Source organism: Erithacus rubecula, assembly GCF_903797595.1.
Source record: "Erithacus rubecula genome assembly, chromosome: 1".
Taxonomy (NCBI): Eukaryota; Metazoa; Chordata; class Aves; order Passeriformes; family Muscicapidae; genus Erithacus; species Erithacus rubecula.
The window spans coordinates 106894892-106919012 of record NC_136658.1 but is presented as its reverse complement, the minus strand read 5'-3'; the positions used below and the strand labels follow the sequence as shown (position 1 = coordinate 106919012).

General features: G+C 43.4%; 1 protein-coding gene and 1 long non-coding RNA gene across 3 annotated transcripts in view; one reads left to right on the top strand and one right to left on the bottom strand.

Moving 5' to 3' along the window:
* The window catches only part of LOC306803276 (V-set domain containing T-cell activation inhibitor 1-like), a 37330-nt gene extending 13475 nt beyond the window's left edge, over positions 1–23855 (bottom strand). For both annotated transcript variants that reach the window (XM_079308503.1, XM_079308502.1), the window contains exons 1-4: positions 23670–23855; positions 21302–21421; positions 2723–2804; positions 2254–2306 (exon numbers count right to left, since the gene is read on the bottom strand). In XM_079308503.1, the coding sequence (XP_079164629.1) occupies positions 2254–2306; positions 2723–2730 (61 nt within the window). In that variant the 5' untranslated portion in view covers positions 2731–2804; positions 21302–21421; positions 23670–23855. The remainder of the gene's footprint in view (positions 1–2253; positions 2307–2722; positions 2805–21301; positions 21422–23669) is intronic.
* On the top strand, positions 13230–16849 carry LOC306803649. Its single transcript, XR_013774653.1, has 2 exons — positions 13230–13304; positions 15956–16849. It is a non-coding gene; the product is annotated as an uncharacterized lncRNA (long non-coding RNA).
* Positions 23856–24121: the final 266 nt, after the last annotated feature.

The window sequence follows — 24121 nt, the reverse complement described above, 5'->3', positions numbered from 1 at the left end:
TTGGCCATGGCAAATAATTCTTCACAGAGTGATTAGAGCTAGGAACAGGCTGCCCAGGGAGGTGGAATCAACACCCCTGGAGGTGCTTAAGGACAGGCTGGACGTGGCACTCAGTGCCCTGGTCTGCGTGACACAGTGGTGTTTGATCAGGTTGGACTTGGTGACCTCAGAGGTCTTTTCCAACCTAATTGATGCTGTGGCTCTGTAATTTTCAGAATTGAAAATGTGAGTTGCTGACTCACAGCAAGTTGTGAGTGTGAGCTGCTGACCAGGTTTTGCTTCTCAAAGGACACTTGAATTCCAGCAAAGCTCAGCCTCCACCGTGCTGTGCCCTTGCTGCCCCAGCACATCTCATCCTACAGCTCCCTGCAATTAGTGACACACCCAGGCAGGGCCATCAGCTGTCCCAGCACACCTGGAGGGGTCACCAGGGATGCAGGAGGGGAGGGAGCACCTGAGCCCCTTCCCTGACTGTCTGGGGCTGGGGACAGGCTGTGCTCAGCAGTGTCCCTGAGGCACAGCCAAGTGGGACAGCTGGTTGTGGTTCTGGCTGACCATGGCCAGGAAACCACAGAGGGAGATGAGTGTGCCTGAGGCTGCTGCAGGGGCTTGGCAGGCAGGGGAGGAAAGGAGCCTCCAGAAGGGGAGGGAGTGAAACTTCTCTGGTGGGAAAAGTCCTGTCTGCAGGGTGCTGTGGGGAGAGAGAATGTTTGCAATGCATGGTGCTGCACTTGGATGAACAAAATATGATAAACAGAGCTTGTAGCTCTATCCAGAAAAATGGACAATTAGGATTTTCTTAATGAGCAAAAGAGGGAGAAAGGGTGTGGGTTCTATCTCCTAACTGTGCACACCTCTCCATTTGATACTGGCATTGCAAGTGAACCTATTTGCTCTGGATTCTTTTTCTGAAGATGGGGAACACCAATATTTAGCATACCTGAGCTGAGGCACCCATTCCCTCTCCTCGTGACACCTGTGAGGACTCTACAAACACCCACAGGGTCCAGCCCACCCCCCCTCAGGGCTTCCAGCTGCCAAAACCAGGGCACAAGGGGACAAAGAGGAGGCACTGCTGAAGCTGGGATGGGAGCAGGTGACTGAAATCTGCTGTCAAGAGTTGTTCAATCAGCCCCCAGCTGCACGAGGTCTTTTGTAGATAGGGAAAGCAGATTTCTGAGGGCAGGTCAAGTTTGTGTCCTTATAGAAGCCAGTCTTGAGGAGGAGTAAAGTCCTGCTGAAGGCAGTGATGCTGCTGCAGCAGGAGATGTGGAAGCATCTGTGGAGCTTCCTGGCCAGAAAACTGAAGTAACCTTGTGCTGGCAGCTGTTGCTGAAGTATGTAAATCTGGATTAATAGTGCTCATCTTATCTACCAACTAAGTCTGCACATGGAAGTGGCAGTTCTCCATTTGGAGAAGATGAATGTTGCCACACAGCTTTCACTTGCAGTTGTGAGGCTTGATTGGAAAGTGGGATGAGTTTATTTTGTGGATTTATTTTAAATGATGTTTTAAATATTACTGAAATGTTTCAGCCTGTTAAGATGAAGTTGGATGTGACAATTTAACCAATCTGTAAGATTCCTGTAATGAGAAAACACTCCTGTTTCAGCAATCAAGGTGTGGTGCAGGGAAGCTCATGAAAATGGGGCTTTTTTGATTCCCCCTTGTTTTCCAGGTGAAGTGTAGCATCCTTAACCACCACTTAACCATCCTTAACCACAGTGTCTGGCAAGTGTGAGGCATTTCTGGGCAAACAGAGGAGTCCTGGCCACACACAGAGCTCTTACTCCTGACTTTAAATGTCAATAAGGAAACTGCACCTTGTATAAGGTTCTCTCAACAACATGTGCTACTTTATCCTTTGCACAGGGAAGATAGCATCTAATTCATATAATGTCAGAAAGTCAGCCTTGCTGGAATTAAGCAGAGGCAAGATGTTTGGGGGTTGGTAAAGGATGAGATTCCAAGTCATCTTTAATGTTATGGAAATGGTGGGGTAATTTTAAGGATGTGGTGGGATAAACTTTATAGGTAAAGGTTTATGGGTGTGAAACACCTTAAATTTGAAAACCACCTCTTTTGGATACAGAGGTTTATCTGAAGGTTATGACCTGTGTTTGCAAACCTTGGACTGTGATGAAATGTATGCAAAGCAAGGCATTCATTTGTTCTGCTTTGCCCCAAGATTCTGCTTGCAGCTTCTGTAAATGCCTCTGCAAATTCCTAGGTGTGCAGTATGGAATATTTACCTGTGGGCAGAGAGGCAAGCAGTGAGCAGGCAATCATCCAGAGAGCAGTCTCCCTAAGGAGGAGAGAGAAAAGAGAAAGGTCAAATGCTTTGTTGGAATGCTAGAGCAGAGATCAAAGACCTTTTCTCTGGTGTAATTGATGCCCTCTTTCCCAGCTCCCTCATCTGTGGAGGTAATTTGGATATGAAGCTGGATGGGTTAGAAACCCTGTCTTGTTTTGCCATTTAGTCTTGGGGAGGTTTTTATCTCCTCCCTGTAGAACTGAGGTTTCTCAGTGTTCATGGTGGGACAAGACTTCATTTGCCAACCTTGCTAGACCTCTGCTTCCCTCTTGTCTTCACATTTAGACAAGATTAATTGCTTCTATAGAGTCATTCATTTGATTTTGAGATTATTTTCTGTTGATAATTAAATTCCCTTTGCTCCCAAACTTCAGCTCCTTCCCAGCCCAAGGAAAAGCATAGCTTACCATTTCATTTTTGTGCCTCCCAGCCCTTGGGAATGTGTCCTGTCAGGAGCTTCACCAGACACTTGAGCTGCTGCTTGTGTCTCTGCAAAAGAGTGAAAGGCTCTTAATTTTTGTTGTTAGAAGTGTTCCTTGTAAGTCAGAATAGGTTATTTACTGCTGCTCCATTGGCTGTTTTCTTTCACTTTGTGTGTGTAAAACATGGTGTGTTGTTACATAATTTCTGGGTATGTATAATTTACACTCTGTGCATGTAGATTCACTGGGTGTTTACATTCTGCATACACTCTTGCAATACAAAGAATGTATTTTCCTGGGTAGGAGGGATGTGAGTCACGAGCCCTGCACTGACTGGCCCTCAGCTCTCAGCCCAGTGAAGGGATTCTTGTTCTGCAGCCAAACAAAGTGGAGAAACCTGATGGGTGTTGTATTTATCAGGAGCTGTGGGCACCATCCTACAAACTGCCAAGTACCACCAAAGCTGCACATCCACCTACAAAATAACAACTCTGTAAGGAAAATGAAAAGAGTTTCTTTGAGGAGGCTTTTAAATCAGGTGCTTTGTCAGGAAAAAAATCCAAAATGGAGCAGGAGTGGTGATGGGAAGAAATGTGGAGTTTGGGGTTTCTTCTGCCATCCTTGTGGGATCTCAGAGGTTAAGGAGTACAAATATCTGAGTGGCTGCTCCTCTCTGTGTGCTCCAGAGGTAATGCTGATGGTGGCAGCTCTCTTCCCCCTGAGGAGGCTCAGTGTGGGGAAGGTGCTGGTGCAGTTCTCCTGCCTGCTGCTCCTGGCACAGTGTGGCTTCCTGGGGTGAGCAAGACCTGAATTTGTGTTTTTCTCCTCGTGCCCAAGCCCTGGTTATGAATTTGTCAGGAGAATTAAGCCACAAACACCAGAGGCTTATGTCCAAAAAGGAGACAGAGGAGTCCTTTTTTGCTTTATTTGAATAAAGGGAGAGGCCATGGGCCATTCCCCTGGGGTCTCTCAAATTTCTGGAGGACACAGCCTCCCTTTTTATCCCAATTTCCTGGCCTCATTTCCCTCTCTTTCCCCACTGGCTGAGGTACTTGAGAGATACAAACTTCACAGAAGACCTGACACCTGAGATTCCCCTCCAATGTATAACCCTCCCTTTTAATTCTTAATTCTTATAGAATTCATAGTTTTTCCCCATTGCTTCTTTCATCTTTCAATATCCAATCTCATCAGCAAACCTACAGTTTGTTTGTAAAGGCAAGTATCTTTTTTTTTTTTTTTTCCATTCACCAATCACTGGAATCCATCCCATTTATTCTTTTGTCGCTCAGTGCTAGTCTTATCTACCTGCTTCTTTGCAAAGACAAATCCATCATTCCTCTCAAATTATTAATGCTGCTGGGTGCAAACCATCTGTCTGCTTCTTTCACATTGGCAGTGTGTCTCCTGCCTGTCCCTGCTGGAATCCTGTGCTTGCCTCTCTCCCCACTGGAGGAGATTGATGTTTCAGGTAAGAGTGTACATTTGTGGAATATTTGTTTCCTTCTTGCCTATCTGTTGTCAGTGAAACTGAGGCACTGATGATCACTCCTATCACAGAATCATTTAGGTTGGGGAAGGCCTCTGAGATTTGTCAGCCAGAGCAGAAGGCCATGTCCAGCTGACTGCACCACCTCCCTGTGCAGCCCACTCTGATACTCAACACCCCTTTCTGTGAAGAAATCCTTCCTGATGCCAGCCTGACCCTCCCCAGCTGCAGTTTGAGGCTGTCCTCTCATCGTGGCTGCTTGTGGCAAGAGTTTATCTGCCCTCTCAGCTTTGTGCAGATGCTCCACTCCATGAAAGGCTGCAGAGACACCAGGAGCAAACCTGTTCTGGGGTTCCACAGCAAGCTCTGGCCATGCTGGGGGTGTCTGCCCTAGCAGCTGATGCTCTGTGGTGCTGTGGCTGTGTATCCCTCTGTCCATACAGGTAGGTGCTCCTTATGATAATCTCCTTGCCCAGCAAGCCCAGATAAATGTTCTGAATAGAACCAAACTCCTGACTGCTTCAAGGCAGAAGTCAGCTACAGGGTGCTTAAATGCAAACAAGGTCTAGGCTTAGACTGTCACCTCTTTTGTGATTTCATTTTGCTTGCAGCACTCTCTTAGCCAGTGAGAGAAGCAGAGATCTGGGAATGCTGCACAGAAATTCTGTAGGCAGCTTTATTTTTGCAAAGGGGTTCGACAGCAAATCCAATTACATAGAATATCAAACGGGTTTTATAGGGTTAAGGTGAATTGAAAACTGACTAAGAGAATTATAAGCTGAAACCCATCCAATTACTTTAAGGTTTTAGGTAGGAAATGACCAATTACCTAGAAGAAATAAAGACCAATAAAAACTTCTAAAAGATAACACAGGGGTCTACAGGGGGGTGAACATTTCTCTAGCACAGAGTCATCCCAAGGAAGGATTTATTCTTAGGGGATAAGTTCCCATAGGGGTCCTAAAGGGGTGTCTGAACCATCCACATCCTTATTCAGAAGCAGCTGGAAGTGTTGGGATGTGTGGCCAGGTCTCTTCAGAGGTGCAGTAGCAGCAGACAGGAGACCCCACCAACCAGAGCCCCAGAACTCTGCCTCACCCTCCTGGAGGGTCAGACACTGACTCAGGAGAGCAGGTTCCAGCACAGCTGCTTTGTTTGTGTCCCTGCTCTGGCTGCCTCACTCCCACAGAGTCCCTGTGGAGTTCTGGTTCTCAGAAATGCCTCTTTGGAAGTTTTGGGCTGGGGAGTGACTGAGATCTGACTCGAGACACCAAACTGTGGCTGAATTTCGTGGGAATGTCGAGCTCTCTTTTCATCCACGTGCTGGTGGAACTTCCCCACTGAAGTTGTGCAAAAGGAGAGAGCAGTGCAGGTCTTTTTAAAGGAAGCAGAACTGAACTACAGGAATGCTTCAGATGGGTCTAGCTGGAGCACCTGACCCTTAATTTAGCTTAATTCAGTGCTGTTTAGTGAAAATCACATTTCCTTCTGGTTTGAGCTGACTGAACTTGATGCTCCTAGTACCCTAAAGGAGAGATTTGTTCCTGTCTGTTCAGTGGAGCTGGTGCAAGATATTTCATGCACCACATGGATAAGCACTTAAAACAGCTCCTATTTGATATTTCATTTTTCTTATTTTCCATTTCTTAATTTAAATGAAATGGAAGTTTGGAAAATAGCAGTTATTTCCTCATAGTTTTTTTTTCTGATTTAAAATTTGACCCATTCATTGTTTATTTAAATCAGTTGGAGGGATTATTTAGGACTTTTTCCCCCCAAAGATTAAATAATTAACTGAGTAAGGCTTTGTAAAGAATAATCACTTCCCAAAGAATTCAAATGCTAATTAATAACTCTTCAACATGCCAACCTACTTGAACTAACTAAGGCATTGGGTGCAATTAAAATGTATTATTATATTGTAAAATGTATGATTAAATTGCAAAGCATATAATTAAATTGTAAAATCATTATCTTCTTGACAGTCTTTGTCATCCAACTTCTGTGTCACATGTGCAAGGCCATTTATTAAGCACACCAACTCAGCCTGCAATAAAATTAAATTAATCAAGTAGGGAAGTAACCAAGAGTCCCCAGTAGAATAGCAGGGCTTTGTTTCCCAAAGCAAATGGGTTCCAATTGTCCCTTTCCAGTGCAGGAGGGATGGGGTGAGAGGCTCTAAATGCTGCTTTGCTCTTGGAGCACTAAAACTCTCCCTGTGTGGTGACCACAGGGTGTGACATTGGTATCAAAGCTGTGAAATTAGTGGGCAAGACAAACTGGAGGAACTGATTTGCTTTTTCAGCTTTTCCATTTCATCTGCCATAATCCAGCACTGGGCACTGAATGAATGTTCAGACAAGGTGGAGCAGACCCCAGCTGGAGAAGGCAGCAGTAACTCTGAAAGGATGAGCCAAAATCACCCAGCAGAGCAGTGGGAGCTGCTGCCAAGGTGGAACCTTCTCATTGTGCACCTGGCAAAGATTGGTAGCTTAGTCACTGGTAAGTTTTTCAAGTATGTTTCTTATTTCCCTCCCTTCCTATGCCTTTGGCTTTAGAAAACAGATTTATGCAAAGTGGCTGTTCCTGGTGTTTGTAGGAGGGTGGGGGAGGCACCTTTCCCCACGACCTTGTGAAATCCTGAGAGTACCCAGAGCTGAAAAATGCCACCTTGCTAATCCTTACCCACATCAAGGCAATTTTCTGTCATTTCTTTGAATGCTCTCCTCTCATGTAACCACAGTAACAGTCCTTTTACCTTTAGGTAAAAGCCAGTAGTTAATAGAAAGCTAATGAGTGAGTTTGCAAGTGGAAATTACAGTCTGGTTTCTTAGAGAAAGTTTTATGATGTAACAGCCTGTACTGAAACTGGGTGATTACTTCTGGTCTTAGCTGAAAGCAACCTATAAACAACATGAGGCATCACTTACAGCCCTGTCCTATAATTAGTTCAAGGAGAGAGATTTAAGGCATCTTGGAGAGGGACACATGCTGATATGTAGTCAAAAACAACAGTGGCTTCCTTTTCAAGGGTTCTAGGTTTTGAAATTACCCTAATTTGAAAGCAAGGATGTGGGTGATGGCAGTGAGTGTTCTGCAGCCACCCCTGTGGCCCAAGGCAGGGAAGGGGTGTCCTCTGCTTCCCTGGGGGACTGCCTGGGGCTCCAGGCTGCAAAATGTGCTGTGGTGACAGCTGAGTCTGGGGTTAGGCTCCTCTTCAGGTGCCCTGCTGTGGGGGCTGGCCTGGCTTTGTTTGTTTGTTTTGGCAGACTTTATGCAGTTGTAATTCTCTGAATTTGTCCTTATCTACTGAGCAGTGGGGCTCTGTGTGCTCTGTCTGTGCTCCAGTCACAGCAGCCCAGCTGTGGAGGTGGTGGGTGGGGTGCTGCCTTTGGGCTTTCCTGTGTTTCCCCATGCTGCTGGAAATTCCCATTGCCTGCCTGAGGCTTCTTGTGGCCACAGACAGGCTCTGGGGGCTGAAAAACTTTCAAGGGCATTTCTAATCTGAAAAAAATCTTCCTTCTTGGCGATAATGAATGAGTGATGGTGCATGGTTTGCTCCTGATGGAAAGTTGTAGAATCAAGGAATCATTAAAGTTGGGAAAAGATCTTTAAGATCATCCAGCTGTCAAACCACTGTGTTCACCACTGAACCATGTCCTCAAGTGCCACCTTTCTTTATTTTCTCAACACTTCCACAGAGAGTGGCTCCATCATTTCCCTAGGCAGCCTGTTCCACTGCTTTAAAACCCTTATTTTTTTCCTGATATCCAATCTAAACCTCCCCTGGTTCAACTTGAGGCCACATCTGGTCCTGTCACTTGCTGGGAGAAGAGGCTGACCCTCACCTGGATACAGCCTCTTTCAAATAATTGTAGAGAGATAAGGTTTGCCCTGACCCTTCTTTTCTTAGCTGCTCCTCACCAGATTTGTGTTCCAGACTCTTTTCTATCCCTATTGCCCCTTGTTTGCTCCACTGTACCACATACAGGTACTGCAGCAGGAACTTAGATCTTCCCTGGCCTTTAAATAAATAGCTTTGGAAGGGAGGAATTTATCTCTGTATATGGAAATAAAATTGTAGAGAAAGCAGGAATCTCAGTTTATAATAGATCAGTTTCCAGAATTCAAATGTAGAATTCAAATCTTCCCAAGGGTTTGAAAGAAAATAGCAAAACTCCAGAGGTGCCTGGCCAAAATGGACTTTGAATGACCTCGCACACTTAGCAGACTGGAAGCCTCAGGAAACTAGACTATGTTCTTGATTTCAGAAGAGCCATTCTAAATAGCTCTGACTAAACTGAAGTAGTCTGTGGCTTTGTAAAATGGGAAGGGTTTGGTGGCCCAGGGGACTGGTGCTAAAAGTGGCACGTTTCATTTCAAGTTTCAGGGGGAAGGAAACACGCTCTTGGTGTGTGAGGGAGCAGAATTCAGCCCTGAGCAAAAGTGTTGCAGCCTGTGAGCACTTGGTGGTTTCATGTTAGGTCTGGTCTGACTGAATTCTCAGACAGCCACGACCCATGGCATCCATATTTCCAGCTGTTATTTCTGAGAAGTTTCTGTGTCTGCCTCTGCTCAATCCCCTGGTGTGAAGGCAGATCCAAGAGGGATGTTTGTACCCAGATTCCAGAGGGACATTGTCACTGCTGCCTGTGGGGCCAGCATCAGGCAGTTTTGGCAGGACATCTCTGTAATTTTCAGTAGTGGGCCCTCATCCCATTTCTCAAAACATGCTTAAAACATGTGTGAGAACTGTTGTGCCACACTGAGCTTTTCAAGAGTGCTGTGTGGCAGGGCAGTGCCTTTCATCTGCTTTCTTCCTGTTGGAAAGACTCTTGGCATAGGGAGGAATTTCTTCCCTCTAAATCCCTAACAAGTGTTCCCAGCCCCACCTATCCATTATCCACTTAACCCTTGCATGTCCTGATCCTTTGTGGGGTTGGGTTCTGCAGGTCTGACACCTCAGCAAGCACAGCCTGAGCAGCAGGAGGTGCATCCCCTCCTTTGCCTGACCCTGTGCTCGTGGCTGAGGTTCATTCCTTGTCACCAGGGGTGTGTGGTGGTCTCATGCCCTTTGATGAAGCTTCTGGAATGAGACCAAAAACCCCATTGTTCCTTTTTGTAAAGTTCTTATTTTTCTCAATTCCTTTTTGCTTTTCTGAGAGTTTCCACTGCTCTTTATTTTCCAAGTCAAACAATTTTCTTTTTTCCTCTTTTGGTGAATAACTTATTCTTATCAAGAATAAAGATATCATCTTTGAAGAGATTAGTTATGTGAAAATAGCATAGGTGCATGAGGTTTTACTTTTTAGGAAACTGTAGCCTTAAAGAAGGAGCTCCCAAGTGACAAGGCAGAAAGAGACAAGGATTTATCCAGCTAAATCCATGTTTCATGTTTTGAATCTATTTTTTCATATTTTGGAGACAGTTCCTGCCTGAACATCTGCTTCTAGTACTCTCTGCATAATGTTTTATTTTACTGTTGTTTAACCTACAGAGGTATTGTAAGCTAGAATGTTAACATGGAAATAATGATTCAATTTTTTTTTTTTTTCTTTGCTGGGGACATTTTTCCTCTGGTATCTGCTCAAATTAACCCTTAAATCAGTGGTATTGCCTGACTCTGGAGTACTCAGCTACCAAGCAGCTGAGCTGATACTTAGATTAAATTATGTAAAGAGTCCTGGAGGCATTATTGATTAAACTGATATCAGTGAAAATGTTTGGATTGATACAACACTGACCAATACTTCTAAAGTGGGTGATCTGGAGAAGTAGAAATGAGACCTGGTTTTGAAGAGTGATGATCCAGTTTGGATTAGTAGCTCAACGTCTGTGCAAGTGTGCCATAATCTCTGAAAATATTATTTAGCCTTCTTATTGACTGGGATGTGTGTGAGTTTCTTGCTAGATACAAAGTGGGGAGAAACTTATTGGAGTAGGAGAGAAGATGGGCGAAATAAAAATGCCTCAACACCCCTCCTCTGCTTCTCTACATGTGAATTATTTATTAATTATGTCAAGTGATAGGAATTTCTGAATACAGATACAGGCAAGAAGGACCAAAATGGACTGAAATACATGGAAAGTTCTTGCACAGTATGGGTGTGGCTGGCAGGTATTTCTCCTTGCTCTGTCTCATGGACTTTCCCTCCTCTTGCAGTTATTACTTGCCTTAAAGGGCTCTGTTCCACCTGGATTAGAGAAATATGTGACATAATTCTGTCTAGTTAAAGATGAGGGTGGAAGCCTAATCCTGTTGTTAGTCTGTTACTTGCAAAACCTCCCTGCACTGAAATGTCTCCACCTAGTTTAAATTTCTGCCAACAGTTTGCAGCTCCATGGCTCAATGGGCTGAGCTCCTCTGCTTGCACTGGAATTTCCATGATTATTTGAGCTCTTCCTCAAGGAAGGTCAAGCTAAAGGAGCCCCTGGTACAGGCACAGCTACACATGTACAAGGCTGGTTCAGGCTCCTTGGAGAAACAGGGTAAGGAGGGTATTGCTGTGTGAAATGATGGAAAGGCAGAGCTTGTGGCTGCCAGAGATGTCACAGGATGCTCCCTCTTGCTGAGGAGGGATGAGCATCACAGGAGCAGCAGCTGCCTCTTGCTTCCCAAGCCCAGCCAGACTCCAGCCCTCTGGTCCAGCTGGGCTCTGTGATTTAAGTGGCAGAATTTTTGGGATGCATTTCCAGCTTGGGCCTGGAAATGCTGGAAGAATGCTCCTGTCTGACCTCAGCTCTCTACCCCACACCTGGGATCTCAACAGCTTCAATTCCTTCCACTGCTTCATGCTGCTAAGTGTCTAAAAGCTCATAAAAGTGATTCCTTTTATTTTTGCTCTCCATCCTGACTGTCCAGTGTCTTGACAGAGTGCAGCTGAACACCATAAAACTTAGAGAGGATATAACTTGACAATAATTGAGTTCCTAACACCAAGAAAAGGCCCAAAGCCAGGATGGATGGGGCTCTGAGAAACCCAGTCTAGTGAAAGATATTCCTGCCCAGGGAGAGGGGTTGGAATGAGATGATCTTAAAGATCTATTAAAACCCAGATCACCCTATGGACAGTGTTGAGCTGTTAAGATTGTAAAGCTCCAAAAGAATCCATTTTTGAAGTGTGGCTTTTTTCCTGTCCAGTCTGCAGTTACCTTTCACACAAGCCAGGATTCTAAAAGCCCCTTGGAAAATGTAATCAGCCCAAGGAAGGAAGGAAGGAGGAGTCCTCACTCCCCCTCCCTTGGTGGTGGTTACAGCCTCATCACAAGGGAGAGGGAGAAAGGGGAATTTCTTAGGAAGCAGAAGGGAAACTATTTCAGGCTCAAGAGACTGCTTTGACCTGACAGAATAGTCAATAAATGCCTTTATTATTTTTGTTTGATGCCTTTTCTAGGAGGAAGTATAACACACTAATGCTGGAGAACTTCTATTGTCCAAAATGACTTTCCAGCCCAGTACTGTGAAAGCAGGGAAAATCCTGACCTGCAGATATTTATTTTTGCTAGCAACAAGCTCCAGGATTACCAGTTTCTTTTCCTTATTATGATTCCTCTCTTCCCTTAGCTATTTTTATTTGCATAATGTCTCAAAAAGAGGTTGTTTCTACAAGATGCAGTTGTTAGTGGTACATACAACAATCCCACCAAGGCTCAAAGTCAGTTTATGTTTTTCTCTATCAGACCTCTTAGGACAATATATTTCACCCCTAACTTGTAATGCCTAAATAATTGTGTTTATATTTCCTATGAGACAAGATGAGGAAGAAAGTTGGACCAAGTTCAGAAAATATATTTGTTCTATAGAAGGGAGTTAAGTATTCATCAATAAACTGATGAGCCTGACAGGTAAATGAGGCTAATTAGCAGCCTATGCTGTTGAAGCTGCTGCACTGGATGTGGAAATGCTGAATGAATAAATGGTGGCTCTGAAAATGGAAATTCAGGGTGAGAGGAGAGAAAGAAACTGAGGTTAATCAAGGGTGGTGTAACTTTGCTTGGCTCTTCCCTGGAGAATAATGTTCACTTGTGACTGAACTGACAGAGTCCTTTGCTGGGAGTTTGCACACCTGGAAGATAAACCCTGAGCCAGAGAAATCCTCTGAGTCACATCCAGTGTTCTTCTACTCAGCTATAAAATGCAGTTGTTTGAACATGTCTGTAAGTAACTGCTCCTCATAAAGTTTTTATAGACCTGGAACAAATCCTGGGCCAATCAATGATATCAATTATTTCTCTGATGTCAGAGCTACTGAACCAAAAGCAGCTGGTCTCTGCCTGAGGTGATCTCTCAAGGAGTATTGCTCTCTTAAAGCAAAAGTGAAGGTGTCTGAGTTTTATTTGAGTGTATTTTCTCACAATTCTTGTAAACAGACCCACGACTGTGGTTTGTGAGAGCAGAGGAGAAAGGAGCTCTTTATAGAATAACTTTTCCCAAGTGATTCATAGCATCAACCTAATACCACAGAATTATCTCTTATATTTCTGCAGGTTAAAAAAACGTGATGGGATCTTTTTCTTTTATGCAAGGAAAAAAACAGATGAATAAATCAAGACATAGAAAAACTGATCCCTTCTCCAGGAGCCAATCTTGGCTTTTTCCATGGATGCCCATTGTAAAGCTCAAAATACTCATGGAATACTCTGTATTAGTAAAAAGATGGAGTCCTAGTGTTCAAGGAATCTTGAACCAGTGACAAAAATAAGACTGAGACTTGCCAAATATTGCAGGCTTAAACCTGACCCTCTCTTCCCCATGGAATTGCTTTCCCAATCCCTGCTTTTTGAAAATATTTGTGAAGCTGAAGCCTACACAGTCTTTTAAACCTAGCTGCTCTGGTGTTGGAGCAGAAAGCTTCCAGTTGTGTGGCTGTGTTACAACCATGGACATATTAATGTCCAATTAACTACTGTTTGTCAGAGGTAGATATGAGCAGGATCCTAAAGCCTTTAAAAATACCTGTATGCACTTCACACTTATTTTGTTAATGTATAAATAATTGTTCCAGGTGCAGAACTGTCATACAGAGGTATTTTGCCCAGGTGCTGAAGGACTGTAGACTTTTTGGCTGAATAGTTGAGGTGGGTGTGGTTTTTTTTTATCTGAAGAAAATGTCTGTAACAGTCAATTTGTGTAAATAGGAGAAGGAAGAGTGGGGATCATAATCACTTCCTGCAGGCCACATGCTCTGGAATGTTTCTCAATGTTCTTAAAGCTTTCAGATCTTTTTGATGCCTGGTTCAGATTTAGTTCAGCCAAATGATTTTCTATCTGGAGCACCCATTTCTCAAGCATTGCATAAGCATGATCAGACCTTGTCTCATTCTTGTCCCACCAACAAAAGAGCAATTTCTGTTATTAGCCCAATAGCACTAATAGCATTTTTTTTATCCCTGACTCTAATCAGTCACACAGGGAGCTGCTGGCTGCTTTTCAAAGTAAAAGGCTTTGGGTTTGGAAGCAAAGCAAGGAACTCCTCCCTTCTTTTGAACCTCCCTAAAAGATCACTTGTGTTTCCTTCCTACTTACGGATTTCTGCTCAGAACCATGGCAAGAATCTTCCCTCCTACCTTCTCTGATAACAGTGCCCTATTCTTCCCATGGCTGAGTGCATGCAAATTAATTTTTATGTTGCCTGGTCTCTCCTTTAGGTCTACTGCAACTAGTTTCATTATTGTTATATGTGCTCGTGTCTTGATGGCAAGGGGTGTGTGTTACTTTTGCTTTTCCTGTGGTGGTTAAGAGTTTTGGCTTTCCTGTTGGAGAAACCTCTACTTGGTTAGAGTGTTGCCCTTCTAGGGTTGGAAGATGACCAACAGCTCTGGTTTTGAAAAATCCAAACCCATCTCCTCCATTCCTGTTCTCTCCTTTCCCCCAGTGGACAATAAGAGGTCTCTTCCCTCAGAAGAAATTGAAGGACCAGTTTAAAGGTGAAAGCCACATTTTTTTTATGTTGTCACATTTCTTATTGCAATTTTTCTGTGACTTCCCTTATCTAGGATAACTAGGACAGAGAATAGAAAATCCAGTTACAGTAGCATTACAGATGGTTTCACAAAGGATGAATTTAGAACTGAGAGTTGGCAGCAGCTGACATGGAAATGTTTGCATTGGATGTTGCATTCCCTAACAGGCTGGCTGTGTCAGAGGAAGGCAAACTCTTGTTCCATAACTCCTGTGGGAAAAGTCCACAGGAGTGCTTGGAAGGGGCAAATCAATTCTGGCATGGGTTCTCTGATGTCTCCTGATGTTAATGCTTTTGCCCTCTAACACAAATTCCCTAGACTCAAGAGCTAACTTTAGAGGACTGTCTTAGTTTTGTCTTTTCTCTTGTCTTGAGAGGAGAATCTCTTTGGAGTTTTTTTCTTATTTTTCCAAGATTTGTCAAAGGGCTACAGGGGATATTGGGGGGAAGAGGGAAAAATTAAGCAGATGTTTTTCTTGATCCCACAAACCTTGCTTTTCTTAAGAAAGCAGGTTGTGAACTGTTAATTGCATCTTTGTGCAATTGGCTGGTGCTGATCTTTGAGTTGTGATAGAATGGGAAAAGTTAAGATGGTCCTTGAACTTTACCACTAAAGATGACAACCCAATAGGTAAATTTATTATAGCTTCCAAGAACTAGGGGAGGATAGAAGTCCTAAAAGTTACTGACTTTTAAAATAGATTTTAGTTTGGTCTTCTAAGGTGAAATGGTTCAGTGAGAAAAGAGCTCTGGTAATGAACTGTCTCATTACTTCAGAAGGTGCTCATTTTGGTTGTAGCCACATAACTCTTTCACCAGTGTATATGTTCAGTGCCAGAGAGCACAATACTTTTCCTCTGAAAATAGGACACAGCTGAAAGTAGGCTGGGGAATGAATATCTGAAAGCAGCCAGATGGTATCAGGCTAATATATTCTGCCCAGATGTCCTGTGTTGCAATAGCATCTGGTGGTCACTTGGTAGTGGTCAGCAGGGTCATCCTGTGGGCTGTGGTGGAGGTCCCCTTAGATATGGCCCTGGGTCCAAGCAAAGTACTCAGCAATGAGTCACTGGATCGACTCTGTGAGGTCCTTTCATAAAGGAAACTTTCTGGCTTTGCAGGCAGCTGCTGCTACAGCAGGGGAGCAGCACATGGATCACTGCTGTCATGTCTTTTTTGTAGTCTAGAGAGCACCAAATGAAACTTTCTCAGTGTCAGAGGTGCCAAGCACCATCTCTTTTAGATGCTTATGCTGTTTGGAGCAGGTTGGTAAGCAATGGTTTGGAAAGAAGGAGCAGCAGTTTGTGCAGAACCACGAGGTTTCATGGTGTGAAAGATCAGCCTGACCTCTTTGTGGTTCTATGCTTTCAATGTAGGAAATCCCCCTGAGAAAGTTTTAGGTGAAGTTTGTTTTGTAGCCTATTTTCAACTAGCCCTGAAGTGGAAATTGAGGGTGTGAAATGCACAGACCAGATAAAGCTTGAAAATTCAGCAGAGCATTGCACTGACCCACAGTTTAGAACTTGCCTTCCCCCAAATGACTGAGCCCTCTCCTTTCCAAAACAGCAACATTTACCTTCACCAGTGCTGTTGGGAGGTCTTGGCAGTGCTCTGGCTGAAGCACTCCTTGTGTGACATCTCCCTGCTCCCAACACTCATCCTTACTTCCCTTGAACTTGTGCTCTTTCCTTTCTACTGAATAACACCCTGTGAAATCTCTTCTGTTGCCATCTCACACAGATTTTAATTTATTTTTTTTCCCCCTAGGGAGATCCAGCACCTGCTTCTGCAAGGGCAGGGACAGGCTGCAGCTCCACAGGTGTGATCTGGTATCTCTGGGCAGCTGCAGGAGCTGTTTCAGTCTCTGCAGTGCCACAGACACAAAGCTCCTCTGCACAGTACCAAGTGCCTGTGGCATCTCTGCTTTGGCACCCTCTGAGGTCTTGGCTGGAGCTGTGCACAAGTGATGAGGTTTTGCATCTCCTAGATAACAACAGTTCTTTGGAAATCCAGGAAAAAGTGGGTTGGGGCACTGCAGAGGCTATGTCTGTGCCAGTGATTTTGGAAACACTGTTAAATATGTGTGTTATATGGCAGCTAATTGCTGACTGGGTGCATGATGTGCCTTGGAGCATAAAGGGCAAAAAGATGCACTGTTTTTTCCAGCCATGTCAAAAATCAAGAGTGTGTGTGAGTGGAAATCTCTAATGGAACTCTGAATCCTTGGATATCTTCTCCTGGGATATCAGAGAACCAGTGTAACCTATAAGGCCATCCATAACTGAGCAGAGGGGTCTGGCTGTGCAGTGTCAGGGTCAGCCTTCTCAAATGTTCCTCTGTTCACATTTCTTTGATTCATGACATGAACACTGAGCATCCAAGCTGTGATAACTCTTAAACTGGTTACCCCCAAGCTCCTCTGAGAGTCTCTGCTTTAGTGATCTCTTAAGGTGTAAACAGACCCAAATTAGAGACAGGATCTGAGCTTTCTCTCATATCACACACTTTGAGAACTGTAAACATCAGTGGATAGCTCTGTTTTCTGTGAGAGCAAGACATGTAAACTACCAGCTGAAGGAACTGTTTCTAAATATGTGAGAGATCATTCTTTATCTCTGGGTCTCTCTAATAAAGAATGCCTGCTGTACTTTCCCTAGAAAAGACTACCTTCCTTTATTCTGTTCTTGCACCAAATGTTTAAAATCATAGGCCAAATAACCCATTATTTATCCATGTGCAGGGACCATATCTGGCTGGGCTCTTTTGGCATCTGGTAGAATGCTGTGGATATTTCATTTGGATGGAAGGGAAGTCCTTATTTGCATGTCTCAAAGTACTTATCAGTGTGTTTCCACTACAGTCAAACTCTCCTAAAACACAATATTCTTTGGTGCACAGCTGTTGCTGCTAAAGTAAACAGATGATTTTTCTGCTTTGCCATCAGATTCTAGGGAAGTAGACACTTCCAGGGAGATGTCTAACAAAGCTGTATCTGGGAGGATTTTTGTCATTGCAATGTGCTACTTTAGACAGATGAAGCAACTGAGTGGGTCTTCTTGTGGGTGGGAAGAGATGTTTTCCTGAGCCTGTCCTGTTCCCACAGCTGGACTGTCTGAATTCACATCCTCTCTTGCCACCTCTTCAGGAAAAACCCATCTTTTCGATTTGCCCAAAGCCTGAGTTCTGACTGTTTGTGGCAAGAGATGGCCAGACTTGGGGCTTCAGAAATGACTAAACTTGAGGTGAAAACTGCACAGAAACTTTGATTTGGAAAGGCAGGGATTCCTTCTCCAAATTGTCTTTGCTTATTGGTAAAAAAGAGCTGATTCATCCAATGGGAACTCGAGTTGATTGATCTTTGATGTGGCCATCACCTCCTTCTTAGCCAAATTGTGTCTTGTAACTTCAGCTGGGGCAATGGGGTGGAGTGTTGGATGAAACTTCTGTGCAGCCTACTGCAACTCCAACTCTCAAAGGAAAAGGGATGTCATGTCCTCAGATGGGAAAGTACCAAGTGCTAATTGATTAGGTATGGCATTGTGCAGAATTTACAGGCAGCTGCCAAACATCTTGAGGCAATAATGCAGGCAAACAGAGCATTGAGTTGGGATGTTTAAGCAGTATGGAATGGCATTAAATATTACTGCTGCCCTTTTTGCAGACACAAATGTCCATTTGTGAGAATGTCATGGAATAAGTTGGGTTTTTTTCACCCTTCCCTTGCTGATACATTTGTGGAAAGTGAACTTGTAGTTATTTGGTGTGATTTGTCCCCTGCTTTAACTGACAGCTGTAAAACAAAGTAGTAGCTTCTGGGTTCAACCCAAGAGAAAAATGATTTGTAGGAAGCACTCAAGGTATGTGAAGTTTACATGACCTAGTTTTGAAGCATTTCCTCAGAGCACTCACAGAAATCTTCTCTAAATCTTAACATGCTGGTCATGTATTTGTGGTTCAAAGTCCTTACATTCCTGTCCTGCTACCAGATGGATTTGAAGAGCCTTGTTAAATTTGTGTCTTTCAATGTCCCAGATTGTGAGGAATTCAAAGTGCTTCTAGGACTGGTTATTTAGAGGGCTCAACTAGAAGTGTTACATGTTGGCTTTTTTTATAACCACTCAAGCTGTAAACCATGATTTGAGAGGTTGAATTGGCAGCTGAAGGACAGTGAACACCTCAGAGCAGCTCTGAAACAGAACACAGATCTCAGAAACTGAAGCAATCCTATTTCTGTGCAGTTGTTCAGGGATGGCAAAACGTCTGAGCCTTGCAATTCCTGTTCTGGAGCCGCCCAAGGTGAAATCCCTGCCTTGGTCTAACCAGAGCAAGACATGGGGTGTCTCTGATCCACACCTTGCTGGTAGGGAGTCAGTGGTGGCCTTGCCATGATTTGTGTTACCTCCCTGAGCTCTCTTGCAGCTGTTTCATCCCCAAATCCCTGCATTATGGGCTGAAAATGCAAAGTACATTGGAGCTGGTTTCCATAAGATAGCCCTTGACACCAGGGTTGTTTCTCAGTGGGAACTTGTTCATGCATCTCAACACAGAAGAGTAAGAGAAAACAGGAACCAAGCTAATAAATCTGGATTTATTCTGGAGCATTCTCTCCCTTCTGAGGTGTGGGACACATCTGTGGTTGGGCTGAGCAGGGACACACTGCCAACCATGTCAGGCTCAGTAAAGCTGAGCTTAGTGCAGGTCACACTGTTGACTTGTTCAGCTTCAGTGAAAGCAGGGTTTGGAAAACACCTGCAATAAAATGGCCTCATTCCATGACCACCATGAAAATTGTAGCCACAGTGAGGTTCTCAAAAGGTGAAATTAACTGTGTGGAGGATAATCTTTGAGGACAGAAATTTCCCTTGAGGAAATTCAAAGATCCCCTAGACAGACCTACCACACAACCCTGCTAGCTCTTTAATCAGGTGTTTTGCTTTTTGGTTTGAGACTCTGAAGGGTTCATCCAGGCACTTGTGCAGCCTTATGCTGGTGTCATAAAAAGAATTTGTGCTCAGCAAAGATCTGCTTAACATGGGCCCAAGCAACATCTTTGGAATTAAGCTTCCCCAGAGTCCACTTATTGGATGGATGACAGCACTCTGGTACAAATAAACACACTTTTCTGCTCTATTCCTCTGTGGTGAGTGAAGAAATGGAGGAGGATGTAATAAAATGTGCTACAGCACAGGGACTTATATGGGTCTTTGTGAGGAATGAAATGAAATTCTGACCTCTGACTCTCTAGCTTGTCTTGCAGAGGGGATCTTTTCAGGAAAACCTTTTAGCCCTAAAGCTTTTCATGTCATGTCCCTGCTCCTTTTCCTAGTAGAGAATTTTAAAAGTACAAGAGAAGCAACACAACATGGCGACCCAAGGGAGCTTTCACTCCCATCCTCACATGTTGTCACAGACTTTCTTACAAAGAAAAAAATCCTTCCTTAAATAATTCTGTAAAAAAAAATATTGATTTGGTTATAGGAGACAGTAGAAGCTCTGATAGATTTTGCTCTATAGATCCTATCACTATGGGCCTTTAGAGTCACACAGGGTCATGCTTTGCTTTTCAAAAATCTAAGTACAGTGCTGCCAGGAAAACTTAGCTTGCAGCCTGAGTCTTCAGAAGCATCATGGGTGAGTGAGGAGTGTATGGGAGTGAATTAACCATGGAATGGCCTTTGCTGGGTCTGTGGCAGAGATGGAAAAGTGGTGACACTCCTGTCTCCATTTCTTCTCTCCTTGTGGGTTTCTCAAATGCTTCTGGGCATCTCCTTTTTTCCCATTCATCATTGTTATTGTTATTTAAAGAAAATGTCATCCTCTGGATAGTGAATTGCATTTGGGTAAGGGGACAACCAAGTTTAAGCTGGTCTGCCTCAAGGAGGTATTATGTGGAGTTCTGTATTCTCTTCACTTTCCTGATGTCAAAATAAATCATCTTCTTTGGAGATATAATGGGAAAGATCTGCTTGGCTCTAGCTCTGATCTCTCTCTATGGTGACAGCAATCATTGACCTGGCAAGACTACTGATAAAGGAGCTGAAAGCAATTTTGCTTTCACAAAAAAATTCTGGTTCAGAACTTAAGTACATGCAAATATAGAACATGGGTGCTCAGATATTAGAAGAGAAGCCAGAGGTGGAGATTACATTTCAATGCACTTAGTTGAGAAATGTGTTTGGACTGTACAATAATTAACTATATTCATAAGTTGATGGGAGGCAAAAAAAAATATTGAGCAAACAGTAGTCACCTTCATCTCATTTAGCCTGCTCTTTTCAGCAGCCTTGCAAGGAAATTAAAAGTGGAATAAAATAATATGGAAAATCGTAAGATATACATGAGGGATGTGAGAGAAAAAGACATGAAAAACTAAATTGTAGAAATAATTTTAAAAACTAGAACCCTATAGATTATAACCCATCATAGTGATCTAGATTAAATAATTGAAAAAGTTAGAACCCTATAGATTATAATCCATCATAGTGATCTAGATGAACAATTTGTCTGTTTTTTCCATCCTACCCATCCTACAATAAAGTTGTATTCTTCAACTACACTATGCAAAAGCTGGATTGCACCACTCACCAGAGGGTTTTTGTTTGTTTGTTTTTTAATAGAAAATAAATGAATTTGGAGTGAGATCTCGGGTATTGGAGTGATGCAATTAATAACCCCCCTTCAGCACATGGAATTCATGCCCCTGCAATGCTGCACTAGGACAGTGGCACATCTCCAGCTCCTGTTAGCACAATCTCAGCTCTGCACCACACCTTGCTCTGGAGTTAGGATTTGCCTCAATGTGTTGAGATGCTGTTTTAAAAATGCAGGAGCATTGATGTGAATCAGTTCTGTGATGTAAATCTGTGATCATCAGATCTGAACTGAAAACAATGAATGGAAATCTTTAAGAAATATGACTGTAGGTGCATTCACAATGTATACATATCCCCAAATGCCCCTAAAAATTGTCAGTGTTCAATGAGATACTCAGTGAAGTATGTCACATTCAGAGTGTGTGTATATATTTAATGGACAGTAGCAGAAAAATATCTAATTGCTCGGAGGACTGCTTATATGCATTTTCCTCTCCCTCCCTTCCCTTATTCCTCTCACCTGTTGAACCCCAGCTCAGTCATGGACATGTCACCTGTCACTTTGGTGGCTGTTTGCAATGCCAGGTTCCAAAGGAGGCAGTTTTGTCTCCAGGCTCCTTGTCCTGAGAGGGAGGGAAGGCTGCAACAGTTCAGAAAAAAGAAGTGAGAAGGGGGTGAAAGACAAACCAGCTAAACTCTTTCAAAGGATTCTCAAGTACTCATCACAGAAGCATAGAATGAGTTGGAAGTGACCTTGAAAGATCATCCTGTTCCAGCCCCCTCTGCCATGGGCAAGGACATCTGCTAGACCAGGCTGCTCATCCAACCTGGCCTGGATGTTCCCAAGGATGGGGCATCCACAACTTCTCTGGACAACCCATTTTAGTGCCTCACCACTCTCATAGTAAAGAATTTTTCCCTAATGTGTCACCTACATCTTCTCTTTTTCAGTTTAAAATTCTTGTCACTACAGGCCCTGGTAAAAAGTCTCTTTTTTTACCAGCACATGAAAAGCTTCTCTGAGGTCTCCATGGAGCTTTTTCCAGGCTGAACAACCTCAGTTCTCTCAGCCTGTGTTCAGAGATGAGGTGTTCCTGACTGTTTTTGTGGACTTCTGTATCTGCTTCAACAGGTCTCTGTTTTATGTTAGCAGAAAACTGTAGGTGCCATTTACCATGATAAGGTGGGAAAATCCAAGAGCCTCCCTAAAGAGTTGACTTCATCTCTGTGCTAGTGGTGTTGATTTTTTTTTTTTAAGGATATCTATGTTTTTTTCTTTTGTGGAATGAAATATTTTTCTCATACACCTTCAACCACTGAGTGGCTTCTCTGGAGAAAAAAAAGTCCAGAACTTTTAGTGGTGACTATTCTACCCAAAGATTAGTATCCTGAATATAGTACGTACCCATGCACTCTTTTTTTAGGGCTTTCCCAATGGGGAAAAATGTAACAGATTTTTTTAAATGCTCATCTTGCCAAATATTTCAATAACCTGGTCTGTATTACAAGAAGAGTGCTTGGAGCTGAAAATTTCCTATCATCTCCTTTTCTTTTCCAGAAATAGACAAATAATTTCTCTGGAATGAAAAAATCTGTGCTGATCTCCACATTTGCACTACTTACACTTGTGTTACCAAGATAAACTCCAAATAATGGCAAGCATTTTAGTTCAATGAGAACTGAAATCTATAGCTCTGTCATTTCACTTCTTCCTTGGGATTCACTTTTAGTCAAGTGGTGAAACATTTCTATTTAGCTTTCAGAAAGGCAAAATTGCCTTGTCTGAGTAGCAGGCTTACATTGAGGAGGTGTGAGAAATTGGACATTGTGGCAGCTGTTGCTCTGTGCTTTTCCCAGGTGTCCTTTTCCTACCTTCCTCTGTCCCTGCACTAATTGGGTGGGTACAGCCCCCTCTAAAGCCAGCAACGAGCTACCAAGAATAAAATTACATTATAAGACAGGAAATCTGTTTTAAATGCCCTTTGCTAGGGGCTGGATTGTACATCTATTGCTGTGTACTTTTGTGGTTTGTTTTCTAAGTAATGTACTATAAATCTATTAAACCCAAGGCGCCGAGTTTGTTTGCAGCCTACTTGTGCAATGAAAGTTGGTTTCTTTAATTAATTAACTATTTTTTTCCTTCCAAAGCTCACTACCACTTGTAACAGAAACCACAGTGTCTTACTTTGTGAAAACCCCTCTGTGAAGGTGTTTGCCCTCTTTGTCTTGCCACTTGATTTCTTCACTACCTGCAGCCTGGACCTTGGGCTCTGTGTGCTGCTCTGGCACCTCTTGCTTTCCTTTTCAGCTGCTGTTACCCTCTGCCAGTCTGTGAATCTGAGAAATTACCTAGAGCTCCCTTTTTGCTGGATGCTGAATGTCTGGAGCCTTTGCTTGTGCTCAGGTGAGGTTTTGAGGCAACAAGTGTGATTTGATTATTCTCAGCCTAGTGCTCGTCCTCTGAATTTGACCAAACTGGGACTCCCTGTTCAGTCACTTCTGTCAGTGTGTCACTTTAATGACTAAGGGAAAGCAAAAAGATAAGATTGGAAATAAAGTCAAAGCGGTGTTCAGTGAGGAAATTAGTTGGAAATGCCTTTTGTTGAAGTGGTGGCCTCACTTTCCATTTTGCACACCCCAGCTGGGAGCCAGCACAGGGAGAGCAGTTACACAACTGGGAACCCCCCAGCCTGTGACTTTTCCTCTCTGGCAAACTGTCACTTATGACAAAGAAAAAAAACAACCCCCAAGCCAAATCCACACAGTTTCTTTTTCATTTTTCCTACGGCTGCATCATCTGAGACAAGTGTAAAACACCTTAATCAAAACCCAGAGCTCACATACTTCGACTTTATCAGCTGAGACAGAAAACTTGATCTCTTGCTTACCTCTGTGGAATCTCCCCGTGCTCCCTCTGCATGTGCTGAGACCCAAACGTGCTGCTGCAAGGAGCTTCTGCTGTGAATGAGGAAGTGCTGGAGCAGAGGATGTGAGTGTGACTCAGAAATTGGGGGCTGGTTTTCCAGCCAAGCTGAGGAATAAATGGAATTACTGTCAGCTCTCAGTGCAGCACGTACGGCTAGTGTAAGGACTTGCAAGTGACCTAGAAAAAATTCAGGAACATCCACCTTTGATCTTTTCCCAGAATTAGGTATTCTGGGAAATCATAGCCATTTATGATAATGCAGCCTTCCATTATTGCAGCTCTTTCTAGCAGGACTGCCTACCTTTTGCCCTATAGTTAAACATTTCTTTGTATGGATGTGCTACTAGATGTTCAGAACAAGGATTGCCAGAGTTTCTAAAAAACTCTTGTCTCTTAGCTTAAGCAGGCACTTGT